General features: G+C 38.0%; 1 protein-coding gene across 7 annotated transcripts in view; it reads left to right on the forward strand.

Moving 5' to 3' along the window:
- Window positions 1-17,619, forward strand: part of RBMS3 (RNA binding motif single stranded interacting protein 3) — a 624,147-nt gene that overhangs the window by 193,174 nt on the left and 413,354 nt on the right. For all 7 annotated transcript variants that reach the window (XM_037132737.2, XM_037132981.2, XM_037133054.2 and 4 more), the window contains exon 3: window positions 14,475-14,533. In XM_037132737.2, coding sequence (XP_036988632.1) covers window positions 14,475-14,533 — 59 coding nt within the window. The remainder of the gene's footprint in view (window positions 1-14,474; window positions 14,534-17,619) is intronic.

The following is a 17,619-nucleotide window of genomic DNA, read 5'->3' on the forward strand; positions in this document are numbered from 1 at the left end:
AGTCCAACTGGGGGGAATCATGTGGCTTCACAAGGAATCCACGTGGTGAAGGAATCAGGTAAACCTGCAAGAAATAAATAGAGGCATGAGATGCACAGTGTATGTTAGCCACTTCTCAAAACTATTTTTATTGCCAGAATTAATTTTATATAGGAATTTTAGTTTCTGTTGTTTTCTCTCCCCTACCCCCAAATTACCATGCTTTGATATGGATAAAAAAGTTTCTTTACACAATAACAAAACAATAGGCTACTTATTTTCTGTACCTTCTCCCCCCTTCTCCTCCTCCCACTCCCCTGTTGCTAACCCTCCTTGAGATCTTCATTTCTATGTTTCCACTCCTGATCTAGCTGTCCTTTTAGTTTGCTTTTGTTTTAGGTGTGGTTGTTAATAACTGTGAGTTTGCTGTCCTTTCACTGTTCATGTTTTTTTTAACTTCTTTTTCTCAGGTAAGTCCCTTTAACATTTCATATAATAAGGGCTTGGTGATGATGAACTCCTTGAATTCGATCTTATCTGAGAAGCACTTTATCTGTCCTTCCATTCTAAATGAAAGTTTTGCTGGATAGAGCAATCTTGGTTGTAGGTCTTTAGATTTCATGACTTGGAATACCTCTTTCCAGCCCCTTCTTGCCTGTAAGGTCTCTTTTGAGAAATCAGCTGACAGTCTAATGGGAGCTCCTTTGTAGGTGACTGTCCCCTTACCTCTTGCTGCTTCTAGGATTCTTTCTTTCATTTTAATATTGGCTAATATAATGATGATGTGCCTTGGTGTGTTCCTTCTTGAGTTCAACTTCTTTGGGACTCTCTGAGCTTCCTGGATTTCCTGAAAGTCTATTTTCTTTGCCAGATTGGGGAAGTTCTCTTTTATTATTTGTTCAAATAAGTTTTCCACTAGTGGCTGTTCCTCTTCCCCTTCTGGTACCCCTATGATTCAGATGTTGGAGTGTTTAAAGATGCCCTGGAGGTTCCTAAGCCTCTCCTCATTTTTTTGAATTCTTGTTTCTTCATATTTTTCTGTTTGGTAATTTTTTTCTTCCTTCTGGTCCACTCCCTTGGTTTGAGTCCCAGTTTCCTTTCCACCACTATTGGTTTCCTGTGCATTTCCCTTCATTTCAATTAGTTTAGCCTTCATTTGTTCCTCTAATTTGTGACTAAAATCAACTAGTTCTGTGAGCATCCTGATCACCAGTGTTTTGAACTGTGCATCTGATAGGTTGACTATTTCTTGGTCGCTTAAGTTATTGGCTCTTGGGCTTTGAGTTCTTCTTGAGCCATAATGTTTTAGTATGTCCGCGCCTGTTATGTATGAGGGGCAGAGCCGTAGATGTTCACCAGGGTGGGGCAACTCAGTCTCTGGGTTGTAATGCTGTATGTGGGGGCAGGTCAGAAAGGGGCAATAGTGGTCCCCTCTGCCGCTTCCTGCTTCTGGTGCCTGTGTGGTCTGTCTCACTGCTTGTTCCTTCATCTGGTTTATCTGCAAGCAAATGTGTGACCACGGTCAGCCTGCCGCCTTGCGCCCTCACTGGGTCCGCCTGTCACCACCCCAAACCTGGGATCTGCCCACCTCTGCCTGTGCGCTAGGGTTGGTCTGGCGGAAATTTCCTGCCTGACCCCGCTCTGCCACTGGCTCTGCCCCTCTTATGGGTCTGGCTGAATGGTTTGTTTTTGTCAGACTTCCATATAGTTCAATTTTCTGTGTTTTGGTTGTGTTTTTGTTACTAAAACTTTGTTTTCTTTATACTTGGTTGTGTGAGGAGGTACAGTGTTTCCATCTACACCTCCATCTTGGCCGGAAGTCCTGTATATTTCTTCTTTGGTCAGCTTGTAGCAAATGGGTGTACATTAAGGAGTCTAGAGCCTTTAAACAGTACAGTAAAAATCCTGAGGGAATGGATGGGTGGGAAAAAATATTTGTTGCTGCTCCAAGTCTATGTCTCCTCTTTATTAAAGAGTATCATCAGCTTTTGCCACCATTGCAATGATTTTCTGAATGTTTTATTGAAGAATACTATGTGGCAGAAAATTAAGCTAATGATTATCGTCCAGCTTCTTGGTGTATTCTCACAAACTGAATGCACCCATATGACCTACAGTCACCCTGTGGACTGGAACGTGGCCAGCACCCCAAAACCCCTTTATGTCCCTTCTAGTGACCATGTCCAGGGATAACCACTACATCCATTCACAGACATAGAATAATTTAATATGTACCTTTGTCCATCTTGCTCACTATCGGAGACTCATTCATGCTGTTGCTTGTAGTTACAGCCTGCCATTCCCATTATGGTAGTATTCCATTGTTTGAATAAACTCAATGTATCTATTACCTTGATTTTTGTCCATTGGACTGGTGTCCTGCTTTAGGCTGCTAATGAACATTCTTATAATTTTTTAAAGATTTTATTTCTTTATTTTTAGAGAGATGGGGATGGTGGGAGAGAAACACAGATATAAGAGAGAAACATTATTCGTTGCCTCTCATACATGCCCCACTGGGGACCGAACCTGCAACACAGGCATATGCCCTGACAGGTTTGAACAGGAGACATTTCATTTTGTGGGATGATGCCCAACCAACTGAGCCATGCTGGTCAGGGCATAAACTATGTTTAATACAAGGAAAAAGAAACACAGCTTATCTAATAATTTCATATGTTGTAAATGTAAAAGAAAAAATTGAGTTTGTTTTTTAAAGCTGATTATTTACATAGGAATCAGCACCCTCATCGTTGTCTGTTCAATAGCTTTTATCAGACTCCTGTTCTCTGCTGCCTTCTGTATAAAGGCTCAGTGGTACCAAGAAAGAAGGCAGTTCTGTTCTCAAGGAAATTTCAGAAATAAACCTGTGCTCACCATACAGTGGGGACAGTGCTGTCATGGAGATGGCACTGGGAGAGGAGATGTTCTTATCGCATCTGAAAGATGAGAGAAATCCTTCTGGAAGAGAGGATCAAAAAGGTGGCAGGCAGAGGAACTGGTGATTAGAGAGGCAGAAGGAAAGAAAGAAAATTCTTGGCTGAGGGAATAGCATTCAGTGTGGCAGGGAACATCCTAGAAACTTGGGGTAATCAGCTCTGGATGCATTTGGAGGCTCCATTGGGGGAGTGATGAGAATAGAGGCTAGAAAGAAAAACCGAACTTACTGTCTTCCTTGACTGACATAATATAAGTTATGTAAAGCACTGTGGAGGGCCAAGGGACTGTTACAACAAAAGTATTCTTGGATTTTTTTTTACTAAGATGAGAACGCAGCCCACTTCAGTAGCATTATACATATAATATAATAATAATGAGTTAATTTTGGTGCAAATGTTGCCCACAATGGATTCTTAAGGCACAAATAAACACATAAAATAAGAAGAATGATTACTCAAGCAAGAATGCATTTGTCTGTAAGTGATTAAGTTTTATAAGTTTCTGTTTTTCTTATTTACACCGCAGTTAAGAACACTTGGTTCTAACTTTGCTGAAGGAATATTACCACAACGTGAAGTGTTTAGTGTTTCTGCTAAGTATATAGTCTTTGCTGCATAAATCTGTGTAAACCATGGAGTCTCCCCATAAGTCCTATAGGACATGACCTGTGCTTAAACACGACATTCATAGTCACAGGTTTCTCAAGAAAGGCTAAACACAAGGCTGTGTATTGTAATAATGTCAATATTACATTACACTGAGAATTTCATATGGGGCCTTGTAGTGGAAGTTAGAGACAATATATTCAAGTTTTATTAAATGAGAGCTGATCAGATACAGTGAGGCTGTAAGGAGACATGATAATCTTCCTGATGTGTGAGCAGCTGAATTTTTCATGTGTTTTTCCTTTAGCCCATGAGCTTCCCAAATGGCACCGACTAAAAAATGTGCTAGGGATGTTCCTTGTCATGCAAACCACTGTCCCCACTGGAATGAAAGACGTGCTCTGGGGGAGGGGTGTCTGTGCTCACCTGCAGGAAGAGTGGGAAGGGTTAAGGCGGATGAACCAGAAATCACTGAGAATTGAGTTGAGCATTGCATGAATTTTACAATCTACTCACTTTCTTAATTGTGTTTTCCAGAACCTTTTGCTAACAGCAACCTAAATTTTCTGAGCATTTGGTAATTGAAAGACTGAGCATCACACCTGCAATTACAGTTTTGATGATCTACCATTACTTTATCATTAATAGAATGCTCAAAATGCATACTTTTCTTGTGTTCCTACTTACCTAGTCTTACCTATTTTACATATAATTTTAAAAGCACTGTGGATAAAACAGAGAATCTTAAAAGCAAGTAATTTTCATGTAGCTCATTGGACTACAGCATTAATTTATGGTAGCATGAATTAATTGAATATCCATTGGGCAGTGGGTTTCTTCCAATAGTGCTGCAAGGACTGACTCTGCTTGGGGGGCACACAACAGCTTTATTCAATATAATTCTCAATATTTAATGCAAGGAGATTGATTTGATGACAGAAATGACTCTGCTCTCACTTCTTTGGGCACGTTGTTGCGCACATTTTTGGTGGTAAGGAGAAGGTTACTTTCCATTAAAATTGGGCTTGATATATATATTTTCTGCTTTTGTGCATGTGAGCTTTTAAAAAATGAAAGGTATCTTATTTAGATCACTTCTTTCTATTTTATATGGCTTTGTCTGGTTTTCTCTTTGTGAGTTCTAATTCTTTTCAATGAAGTGCTGACATTCTTACATTACTTAATTACAGAAATGCATTTTTAAATATTATGGAGCTCAAAGAGATTCTGCAGACAGCTCAAAGCTATCATTCTTTTAAAGACAGATCTCCCTGAGAAATAAGTCCTTGAGTTCTTAGCATTAGACACTTCCTCATACAAATAGTAAAAACTGTGTATTCATTAAAAAGCTTAGAGCAGCTGCTAAATATAAATTTTTATTTCAGTACTTTATGTTATTTTTCTTGAATGTCTTTACAGAATTAAAATAATGTAATCCATTGAAGATTTTACAAAGACTTCAAAACGATTTCTCAGTTTGGCTGTTGAGTGATGTTACAGCTCATTATTTATTTTTTAATGAAAAGAAGTGAATGTGCTCAATATAAGGTATAGAAGGTGTTGTATCATTCTCAGGAAGATATGCCCTTGGCCATGTTACAAAGGGGAACTACGTCTGTGCCTATATTTATTTGACTCCATTGCCATTCTGATTGTCTTGTCTGATGAGGGGTAAAATATGTGGCATTTACTCATTTATTCATTCATTCAATAAACATTTATTGAGTGAACCCTGTGTATAAGGCTAGGGATATAGAATAAATGAGACCTAGATCCTACCCTTGAAGAACTCATCCTTAATATTAGGATAGGAAAAGGTACAGTCTAGTAAGATACAATGCAGTGCTGGTAAAATGCTGGCCCCTTAAAAGGACCAACTACTATACATGTGATGCAGTGTTTTGATAATATTATTGAGGCAACAGATGATATCAGGATTTTCAGAAACTGAGGTGTGATGTCTTCCCTGAACAGCAAGTGTAAATTCTGCCACAAAGCTATGTGTTCCGTTCTGCATCCAGTTTGATGTGAGGTTCATAGATGGACTAGAATGTGCTACATGCTGTGAAGTCATAAACTTCTTTTTTGAATAATTTTTAAAGCTATTTGATTTATTTATTTATAGAGAAGGGGGAGAGACAAAAAGAGAAAGAGAACATCAATGTGTGGTTTCCTCTCATACACCCCTTACTAGGGACCTGGCCCACAACCAGGGCATGTGTCCTGACTGGGAATTGAAGGGGTGACCCTTTGGTTTGAAGGCTGGCACTCAATCCACTGAGCCATACAAGCCAGGGCAAATAAGCTTCTGTAAAGAATACATTACTTTGGAAGTGAGTTCTGACAATCAATGGTGAATGTCTGGCTGCACTATTTGTAATGAGTAGTGGTCATTTTTCAGCCTTCTGGGGACTAATCATGTCCACACATGCAAATGACTTTCATATGTTTTTGCATCTCCATGACTGGCCAGAGGACTGAGTTTGATCTTGGTTTGTTTGCTATGCATTAAGGACAGTGTGATACCAAGGAAAGAGTATGGATTTTACAACCAAATGCTCCTTGGTTTAATATAAGCAATATAACCCACTATCTGTGTCAATGTGGGCTAGTAACTTAATATAACTTTCATTTTTTAATCTTAAAAATGAAAATGATAATATGAACTTATTAAGTAGTTGTGAGAATCAGGAATAAAATATCTAATGTGCTCTGTGTAGTGGCTGCACATAACTCCTGCTCAATGAATGGTGTGTGTGTGTGCGCATATAAATGTAGGCCAATCATTAGTAGGTGTTTCTGAACTGGAAGAGCTGTCAGGTTCATAAAAAATTATTTAAAAATCAACAGATTTTTATAGAGGTTTACTCTGCCTCAAACTCTATACTGAGTATTTTGACAATCATCAGAAAAGCATGAAATGTTATCTTGACTCCTGAAAAATTAAGTTCTGGTTGAAAAGACAGTCTCCTGGGAAACAAACAGACAATGTCATAAAACAGTAAAATAATACATAATTATAATAATAATAGTAATAATAAATGCTGGGTGATTTTCTTAAACATTTTATTTATCTTCATAGGGGAAGGAAAGGAGAGAGGGAGAGAAATATCAATGTATTGTTGCCTCTTGTGTGTCCCCTGCTGGGAACTGGCCTGCAACCAGGGCATGTGCCCTGACTGGGAATGGAACCATGATCCTCTGGTTTGCAGGCCCACACTCAACCCATTGAGCTACACCAGCCAGGGAAAATGCTGGGTGATTTTCATGCAGGCTGTGAGCACAACAGTGATTCAGATTTGGGAGAAATAGCTGGTGGACATGGAAGTCAGAACATGCCATTTACCCTTGAGGGACCTTTATTATTTAGAAAGAGAAGGGCAGCTGGAAGATACCAGTGCCATCATCACAATCTGGCAACCCTCAGGCTCAAGGCCTTAGAAGACCTGTTTTATTTGGCCTTCACATGAACATCTCCAAATGCCAAAGAATGAATTAACCATCTATATAGAAGTAGGCAAGCAAACACATTTTTAAAAAAGATAATATTTCATTAATTAAATAAAGGTAATACCTCTTTCTAGTTTGGTATCAATATAGAAGGCATGTGAATAATGGGTTAGCTGGGAGTTAAGAGACTGTGGAGACTGATTTTCAGTCTCTGCCTGTATTTTGTGAATTCATATACACAGTGGGTGATTCAGCAAAAGGATTTAAAAATAAATTCTTTATAGAATAAAGATCTCATCAACCTAATGTCCTCATAATTCATAAAGCATAGACCCATAATAACTCTCTTCTGTCTTTAGCTTTGGAAAATAAAAGATGCCATTGGTTTAAATTAGGCTTATATGTGGAATCGTCATGTGTGAGGTCTGTCCAGAAAAAGTCCAGCCAAAGGTTAATATAATGAGAGCACTTTGCATGACATCAGCATAAGCCGGCAGCCAAGGAGAGTGGACTGGACTGTATATGCATGAACAATGACGACTTCACTGTACTAGTCAGTGGGGACTAGTCAGTCAGTAGACACCATTATGTGAGCGTGTGTATTGTATGGCCGTCACATTCCAAATGACTGAGTCTGCATCAAATTTTGTGTTAAGCTTGAACATTCCTCCATGGAAACTATTCTGATGATTAGAAGGCCACAACTATGGGTAACTGTTGATTGGCAGCTTCATGATGACAATGCACCTATTCATGCATCACGTCTTCTGCAGAGTTTTTTGGTGAAACATCAAATCAACCAGGTGACTCAGCCCTGCTACAGCCAAGATTCCTGATTTCTGGCTTTTCCCAAAACTCAAATCACCTTTGAAAGGGAAGAGATTTCAGACCGTCAATGAGATTCAAGAAAATACAATGGGACAGATGATGGTGATTGGGAGAACTGTGTGAGGTCCCAAGATGCCTGCTTTGAAGGGGATTGAGGCATCATTGTCCTATGTACAATGTTTCTTATATCTTCTATTTCCTGCAATAAATGCCTCTATTTTGCATAGTACATGGCTGGATACCTTCTGGACACACCTTGTGTATCAAGATATAGTTTGATTCAGATGCTGCTTAAGAGAATAAAAGCCAGAAAAAATTGACTATTTCTTTAAAAATTGTAATATAAAACTTGTATTGACAAGCTAAAGTAAAAGTATCTTAAAGAGTTGGTAGATGACAGATGAACTTATAAAATTCAGTTATGAAAAATCAATATGTAATAAGTGGGTAGTTATTAGAGGCTGGCTCCTTTTTTACAGGGTGCTGTTAGAATGAAATAAAATATTATTTGGGACCTGGTCACCTTTGGAAACTGTACGGGCACTCAGGATAGTTGGTGACTATGTAGATAAGATGCAAAGTTGCATATTTTACTGTTGAAAGTGTCCTAGCAAGCCTGTGCTGGCTGCTTCTGACATTGGCTGCAGACAGTACTAAACACCCAGATGGAAAGACTTATGGTATAAAATGTGTTCACTTCTTTTATTTGTTCCCTCCGAGAAGTGGAACTCCCCAGGAAGTTGACTGTGGGTAATACTGTATCTCTTCTAGCTGTGGGACATAAAAGCACAGAAGCATAATTGGATCTGTCTGGGAGCTCCTGGAGTCAGCAGGCATTGGGACCCAAGCTCACGTGTCTTGTCCAGGCATCTTTCATTAATTTGATCACATATTTCTCCTATATCAGATTTGCTTTCTACTCACAGTTGGCATTAAAAAAAACTTTATGAACTCTTAAGATTTTAACCTAAACCCTATGAAAGAGAAGACTAAATAAGTGAGGTAATTATGTCTAGTAACACCTTTTACCTCAAAAATATATATTTCTTTCTGTTTGAGTGTGTGAAAATGTATGTCTATATGGAAGTTTTTACTGTAGCCTATTAGTAAACTTTGACAAAACCTCAGGAAGAGAGAGTGGCTATCATTCTTCCCAGGGATGTTACATTGGTTTTGTGTTTATTGCGTTTTGGGCCATAAAAAAGTCTAAGCTTTATTTACCTCCATCAGCTGTTAACTTCTCAGAGCATGGAAAACTCAGCACCAGTCATGCAGAAAGGACCTGTTTGTCTAGGGAGAGTTCGGATATGAATTGGAACCAGTGGCCCATTAGACACCTCCTTTTGTTGTTTAAAGTGTAGTCTAGCTTTGCAAAGTCATTGGTAGCGCAGGCTGTTGTAACGGAGCCAAGGAGTAGAATCCCTGCACCTCCAGAGACTCAGGCAAGGTCGGCAAGTTGTGTCCCACTGTGTTCTCATTCTGTCCTGTTGGAAAGTCTTGTCTAGAGTGTAATTAGGAATCAGGAAATCAAGAAATAGCATAATTTACTTTTTGGCATGCACACATGTGTGTGTGTGTATGTGTTTGTGTGATTTTTCCAATTTTTAGTAGTATTGTAATACTTTTTGGAAAATAATTGTCTTTTAAGAGAAGAAGTCGCTTGCTTAAATATTTGCAAATGCTTTCCACAAGAAAGCATTCTATTTGTTTTTTGGCTCTAAAGAAATTGTAACCATTTTTTACTTACACTCCAGTAAATGAAGAGGGAGATATCTCTGTAATCATGCCACAGTAGGACAATGTGCTCACCATACGTTTAAAGTCTCATTGTGAGATGCAATTCATTATGAGATATAGTAATTTTTAATTTCTTCTTTAGAAGGCAGGGCTAAATTTTAATTTAGAAGGTATGTCTATAAAAAAATTCTAGAATATCTTTAGTAACCAATTAAGGAAGATTTTTGTCTTAAGAGTTTGTGTGTTTGATGTGAGTTGCTTATAAATGTTTAAATTATTTTTCTTATTCTAGTTTTTAGTTACCCATACTGTATTAATGTTACTTTGTGTGGGGAAAAAATTTTCAGTAATTGTTGCCTTTGTTCCCCCTTTTGTTGTCTAGTATAATTTTGTAAATGTTTACTTGTCTGAGTAGCCACAATCTAGCAAACATTACCTTAGTTAATGTAAATGATTATAGGTACCTTGAATCATTGTTGACTAAAGAAACTGTTCAAACAGGATATTATTTTACTGGTTATTTTTCTAAAAGAGAAACTCTTGGGATAAAATTGAGATTAAAAAGAGGCTGTGTGTGTTTTGGGGGTGTGAAAAAGGTAGGGATGTGAGGAAATTTGTAGAAAGTGGGCTTGTATGATTGTAACATGAGGGAGTAGACATTTCAGTCATCCTAAACCCCAACAAAGCTTTGAACTTGTGGGTACTTCCATGATGAAGTACAGTGAAATCTCTAACATTGAAAATAACAATATAAACTGTCAATGCAAATTACTTTTTCAACACATATCTTTACCCACCAAATTTTTTAATGGAAGGTTTTGACAATCTAAGTAGTAATGTTTTAAGCACCACTTGGGACAGAAATTTTACCCTCATTCACCTCTTGTCCACCTTAGAGAACGACAAAGACTGGAGATGTTTTTATAGAGCAGAGACTCGTGGCAAGAAGAACTGATATGTGATGTGTACTGACTCTATGCCAGCCACTGTTACCAGCATTTCTAATAAAACCCATTTAATCTTTACAACTACCCTATGAGGTAGAGATTAGTATACTCATTTTTTATATTTAAAGGGATGTGTATAAATTTTAATAAATAATATTAAGTCAATACTTAAAAATAGATTTACATTATTATAGATGATGGAATAACATAAAGAACACGTAAGGTTTAGCCAACCAAATACACCAGGGCTGAGCTGAGATACGAATGACGGCAGATTGTCATCACAGTATATTCCTTCAACTACTGCATTATATTGCCCTAGAGTCTAGTACCTGGGTTCCCAAAGAAGTGAAGGCTGATTGAACTAGAAGATTTGATACAGGCACCTTCTCTATTTTATTTTTACTTATTTATTTATTTAAATATATTTTATTGATTATGCCATTACAGTTGTTCTATTTTCCCCCTTCATTCTCCTTGACCCTGCATACCCCTCCCCCACCATTTCCCTCCCTTTAGTTTATGTCCACGTGTCTCAAGTTCTTTAGATTCTATATTTTCCCTACTATTCTTGCCCTCCCCCCTATTTATTTTCTACCTGCCATCTATGCTACTTACTTTCTGTACCTTCTCCCCCCTTCTCCTTCTCCCACTCCCCTGTTGCTAACCCTCCATGTGATCTTCATTTCTATGGTTCTGCTCTTGATCTAGCTGTCCTCTTAGTTTGCTTTTGTTTTAGGTGTGGCTCTTAATAACTGAGTTTGCTGTCCTTTCACTGTTCATCTTTTTTATCTTCTTTTTCTGAGATAAGTCCCTTTAACATTTCATATAATAAGGACTTGGTGATGATGAACTCCTTGAACTTGATCTTATCTGAGAAGCACATTATCTGTCCTTTCATTCTAAATGAAAGCTTTGCTGGATAGAGCAATCTTGGATGTAGGTCTTTGGTTTTCATGAGTTGGAATACTTCTTTCCAGCTCCTTCTTGCCTGTAAGGTCTCTTTTGAGAAATCAGCTGACAGTCTGATGGGAACTCCTTTGTAGGTGACTGTCCCCTTACCTCTTGCTGCTTCTAGGATTCTGTCCTTCATTTCAATCTTGGCTAATGTAATTATGATGTGGCTTGGCGTGTTCCTTCTTGAGTCCAACTTCTTTGGGACTCTCTGAGCTTCCTGGATTTCCTCAAAGTCTATTTCCTTTGCCAGAATGGAGAAGTTCTCCTTTTATTATTTGTTCAAATAAGTTTTCCACTGGTGGCTGTTCCTCTTCCCCTTCTGGTACCCCTATAATTTGGATGTTGGAGTGTTTAAAGGTGTCCTGGAGGTTCCTAAGCCTCTCCTCATTTTTTTGAATTCTTGTTTCTTCATATTTTTCTGTTTGGTAATTTTTTTCTTCCTTCTGGTCCACTCCCTTGATTTGAGTCCCAGTTTCCTTTCCACCACTATTGGTTTCCTGTGCATTTCCCTTCATTTCAATTAGTTTAGCCTTCATATGTTCCTCTAATTTGTGGCTAAAATCGACCAGTTCTGTGAGCATCCTGATCACCAGTGTTTTTAACTGTGCCTCTGATAAGTTGGCAATTTCTTGGTCGCTTAGATTTATTGGCTCTGAGGCTCTGAGTTGTTCTTGAGCCATGTTTTGGTCTGTTCACGCCTGTTATGTATGAGGAGAGGAGCCTTAGTTTTTCACCAGGGCAGGGCCACCCAGGTAGCTGTTTTGTGATGCTGTATGTGGGGCGAGGTCAGAAAGGGAGCAATAGTGGTCCCCTCTGCTGCTTCCTGCCGCTGGGGCCTGATTGGTCTGTCTCACTGCTCACTCCTTTGCTGGTTTATCTGCAAGCAAACGTGTGACCTCAGTCAGCCTGCCACCTTGCACTGGGGCCTGCGTGGTCTGTCTCAATGCTTGCTCCTTTGCTGGTTTATCTGCATGCAAATGTGTGACAGCGGTCAGCCAGCTGCACACCCCTTCCCTGGGTCCGCCCATTGCTACCCCACACCTGGGATTTGCCCTTGGCTGCCTGGGTCAGGGGATCTTTTTTGCCCAACCCACTCCACTGCTGGCTCTGCCCCTCTTACCATTCTAGCTGAGTGGTTCGTTGTTGGACTCTGTATTGTTCATTTATCTGTGATTTGGCTGTGTTTATTGTTGCTAAAACTTTGTTGTTTTTAGATTTGGTTGGTTGAGAAGGCAAAGTGTTTCCACCTATGCCTCCATCTTGGTGGAAGTCCTCACCTTCTCTATTTTAGAGGCAGCATGATGTTATAGGTGGGCACTGTACCAAGTTTAAGAATTTCATATCAAAGTTTCTGATGTAACTTTCATAAATTGTGTGACTTTGATCAAGTTACTGATCTTTTAGACCATACTTTCTACATTTTCAAAATAGTATAGACAATTCCATTCCTGGAAATCTTTGATTTAGTTAGTTGTAGGAATAAAGTCAGAGAGGTGAAGGGAAGGTAGTGATACCAGGGATGCAAGTATGTGTATAGCTGAAACATCAGGGTGATTCTGGCAAAATACTCTCAATTCATCACGGAGAAACTCTAAGTTCCAGCTGATTTTAACAAGGGTGGAGCTTGTAGGTAACTGGCAGGAATTATCTCAGACCCTTACATCAGATTTCATAAAAATATTCCTATTTCTATTGTAACCTATCAATAGCTCAGCTCCTGTTGTAGAGGTATATCACTTTTATAATGACATGCAATCCATCCATTTCTAGAGCACAGTCAGTTGATCTTCAGTCAAAAGTTATCTAAAAATTAAAAGGCAAAGGTATTTTTAATCACTATTGCATTATCAACACTAGAATTTTAGCAAATGATCATCAAACTACTTTAAATAATTAATGAAATTGTAAAAGGCAATTTTACAAATGAAAAAAAAACATTGGCGATAGGAAACTCAGTTCATTAATATGTGGAAAGTTTAATATTTTCCATATATTTTTATATGTAGGAACACAGATTTAAAAAAATCTGCCAAATATTTTGTGACAGTGGCTGAAATCTTGAACAGATGTGAGTTATTATTAAACTTGGTACTTAAATTTGCATTATAACTTCTCCATATTTTTATGTTGATTCAGGCACACCCTTTGTGGAATTTAAAGCAGACCAGGGTGTTGGGAAATCAAGTTCTTCAGTCCCATCAGTTATGGCTCAGGAAACAGGCTCAAAGAGATTGAATTTTATTCTCCATATTAGCCATATTTTAAAAACAAAGCCCAGAGTAGGTCATCTGCAAGAGATGATACAATAATGACTATATTAATGATGTATAGAAATATTTATGGTAGGCACTTTATTTTAGATGAAGTACCATTGGATAATTTATTTGCTTATAGCAAGCATTTGTTAAATTTCTATTACCTTTGGTAGCAGGCATTGAGAATACAAAACTCAGTCCTTCTCAATTAATTCATAGCATAATATATATTTTAATAGTAAAGTAACTAACTAAATACATCTATTTATTTCTATTTACCTGAGGAGCACTGATAGAAAACCCTGACATTTCAATGTAACCCTAATCCAGAAAGGCAATCATTACAATTCTCATAATACAGATGAAAATCCTGCCTTGGAGAGGTTGTGAGAAACTGCTCATGGCTGCCACACTAGGTCAGCACCAGAGCTGGATGCCAGCGCTGTCCAGCCTGGCACCGGGGCCCTTGCTCTTTCCATGCATCCACAGAGCAGGATTTACTTTGATCACAGCCACACATGATACTCTTTCAGCCACCTGTGACAGCCCAACAGGTTTGTTTTTGAAGGTTCAACCTAGTGATTCCATAGGGAAGTACACTCTCAACTTACAGCAAAGAACTGGAGGAAAGAGATCACCCCAGTGTGAAATGGGATGCACAGAACTTGTTTGCTTGGTTTCTTCCAGCTCAACTGTGTGTGTGGCCACGCTTGTTATGGTGTTTTAAGTGCCTTCATTGGTCTATGATAACTTTTTTTTCTTTCTCTCTCTTTCAGGTATGGAAAAATTGTATCTACAAAGGCAATTCTTGACAAAAACACAAATCAGTGCAAAGGTATGTGTGAGGGCATCTGTACCTTTAGCTCTGGCCTGTGCTGTTCAGTTGCTAGCTCCTCCCAGGTGGAGGTCCAAGCACCGGACACACAGTGATTACAAAGTGCAGTACCTGGCAAACCTCTATGATAATGCCAAGGCTTTCATGACTTGTATTTCTAGTAACATTGCTCATTAATTTTTTTCATTAACAAACAAAATGAAAATCACAAGTTAGAACAAGTACCAAATTGCTTCAACATAAAACTAAATTACCTCTTAACAACTTTGGGTTGTCCAGTTTGAATGAAATTATCAGTGATGCAAATTGATTTCCTATATAAAAATGAGGAACTCTGGGAAAAAAACTTACCCATGCAAAACACATTGTAATTTATCTGTTCTTTAAGCTTTAGCCACAAAGGTTGACTTGGAATGAATTTACTGATGGGCCCACTGTGTATAAGCTTTAGCTGTAAATACCTCACGGGATCTCAAAGTTGGTATCTTGTGAAGGCTTTTTTTTTTAGAGGAGCAGAAATATTTCTGAAGTATTTCACTATGTCTGTGGCTCATGTTTCTTCATGTCTTGGAATCCAATACTCTTTTAAGGGCTGCATTATATTATTTGTGAAATCTATATGGTGTCTCTTACATGACTCAGTCCTTACTGGAAAATTGGAATGCTTCTTGTAGCACGTTATTTGTCGTCCTTGTAATCCACTCTTTTCTACAATACTGACAATAAGAAGTAGGGTGAGCCAGGATCGTTCTAAACACTGCCTCTATTTCATATAGAAATAGAATGTGCACAATTTTTAGGAATAAACACTTATACACTGCCAATCTACCCAAGCCTACTTGGGTAGTGGTAGTCAGATTTAATTCAGCCATTTAAAAAGACACTTCATGTTTCTTATAAACTTATAAATATGCCAAGTATTCAGGTACTACAAGAAAGAAATAAGACATGGTTCCTGTCATCTGAAGGTTCAATTTCTTGTTGAAAAGAATCAAGAAAACCAAGAAACTAACACTAATAAAATGATGAGGATCAGTATGTGAGCCCAATATATGTGAGAGTGTAACAGAGGCATCTATGAGAGAGGTGTCTGCAAAATACTGTGGGTAGAGACTATGGAGACCCCTTTTGGGGGAGTTACATTTATAAAGCCAAAGCACAGTGATAGGCTTGAGAAAGGTTGATGTTTAGGAGAAAGAATTTCAGAATGTGATTGATCAGACCCACACATCTGGAAAAGGAAAGTGTACAGGTAAGGATATTGGTAGAAGAAATGGAAGGGGTCAAGATTTTGGAAGCTTTAAAAAAAGTTATCCTAAATATTTGGAACTTAATTCTGTATGAACAGAATTATGGGGTTCTGTATGAACCCCTTAATAGTTTTTTAGCAGATATGCTAGGATCCTATGGTGTTTCAGAACAGGTATTTTGGGAAAAGTAAGTGAAATCAGATTAGTCTGATTAATCTGTAATCAGATTACAAAAGAGAGAAACTGGAGCAGAAAAAGAGCAATACAGATCTGAAATCTATATATCAAGAGGAAAATGAGGAAAGTCACCCAAACACTGTTAGGGAAATAGAAAGGGGGGTTACTGTGTTTGCAAAGGTACAATGGAATATTCTCTATCAAGGGGAAATACAAAGGTGACAGAAAAGGATGCATAAAATGAAGCCTGCATGTTGAGCTTTCATGATTGGGAAAGATGGCTCTGCCATTACTGAGGTTACTAGTAACTGATAAGACAAGGCATTGAAACAGCCATCCAAATATGTATTGAAGTAGCCAAGAATTGAAGCAAGAGTAATATTGGAAAAAGTGGCTGATCCAGAAGGTGTTTGTGCAAAAATCAGAGGAATGATACCAGAGTTCTACAGACAATAAAGAAAATGAAGATTCATTGGTTATAAAAGTTTATGAGATGAAATTCTAGGTTGGAGATTTTAGGTAGGAAGGAAACCACATGGAGTAAAGAGCAAGGAGGATGCCCACTCACAGCTCCAGTGGGAGAAGGGATGTTAGAGAGAAAACAAACAAAAAACTACTTGAGAGATCCACAAGGAAATTGTGTCCTCCAGGTGTTAGGCAAAAGATCAAAAACATGCAAATTAAAGCAATTTGCAGTGATAGTTCATATCCTCTCATGGAGCAAACATTATGATGTGCAGGCCATCTGATGCTAGTTTCTTTGAAACTGGTTCACCCATTCTTCTTTATAGCATGCTAAATTGGTAGAGCCTTTTAAAATGTCAGCGTGGAGAGAACAATAAAGGACATACTATTTATACTGTTGACACTAGTAATTCCATTGAGGATGTTGTCCCAAGTACTTTATTCAAACATATTGTTTTAAGTGTATATGTATGCACACTCTTAGCCCTTTTTTATTCTCTGTATTGTGGCAAATATAAGAAATGTCCCAAGTCTAGCTGATAGAATGCATGCAACTCTCATATAGCCATTGCAGTGACAGTCAAGAGGATTAAACTGTGTCTACTATGAAAGTGGTTATTGTAGGTTAAATAAATATAGAAGAATATAAAATAGCCAGTACAATAAATATGGAGTTATGTAAGTATTTGAGAGTCATATTTGTGTATCATGTCTGTGTTGGAGCCAGACTCTTTGCTTAGAGCACCACCTTGCCATCTAGTAGCTGTGTGACTTACGCTAAATCATTCAACTTCATTGGGTGCCTCAGTTTCTCCATCTATATAATGATAACAATATATGTGAGTAATACTGATGTAGATGAATTATAATATAGATGAATAACATTGATGAGTAAATGAGTTCTACATGGATGATGCTCAACAATACCTCATGTTGTCTGTAGCATAAAATACTGGCTATAGTAAGCCAAATGATTATGTTTGTGTTGAGACGACAGGAATATGGATGATAGATTATTATGAACTTTATATTTCTCCAAAACTGTTATTGTCTTTTCAAGGAAAAAAATAGCAAAAACAGTTCTCAGAAAAACTGAGCTGCTTTCAACTGTATTTATATTTTGGTTGTTCTTTCTGTGAAACCTGAGTTTGTCACATGTTATTTACTTATTTATTTGTCAGTGTAGAATTTATC

The sequence above is a fragment of the Artibeus jamaicensis genome, unplaced genomic scaffold, assembly GCF_021234435.1.
Source record: "Artibeus jamaicensis isolate MK-2021 breed Jamaican fruit bat unplaced genomic scaffold, CSHL_Jam_final contig_519, whole genome shotgun sequence".
NCBI lineage: Eukaryota > Metazoa > Chordata > Mammalia > Chiroptera > Phyllostomidae > Artibeus > Artibeus jamaicensis.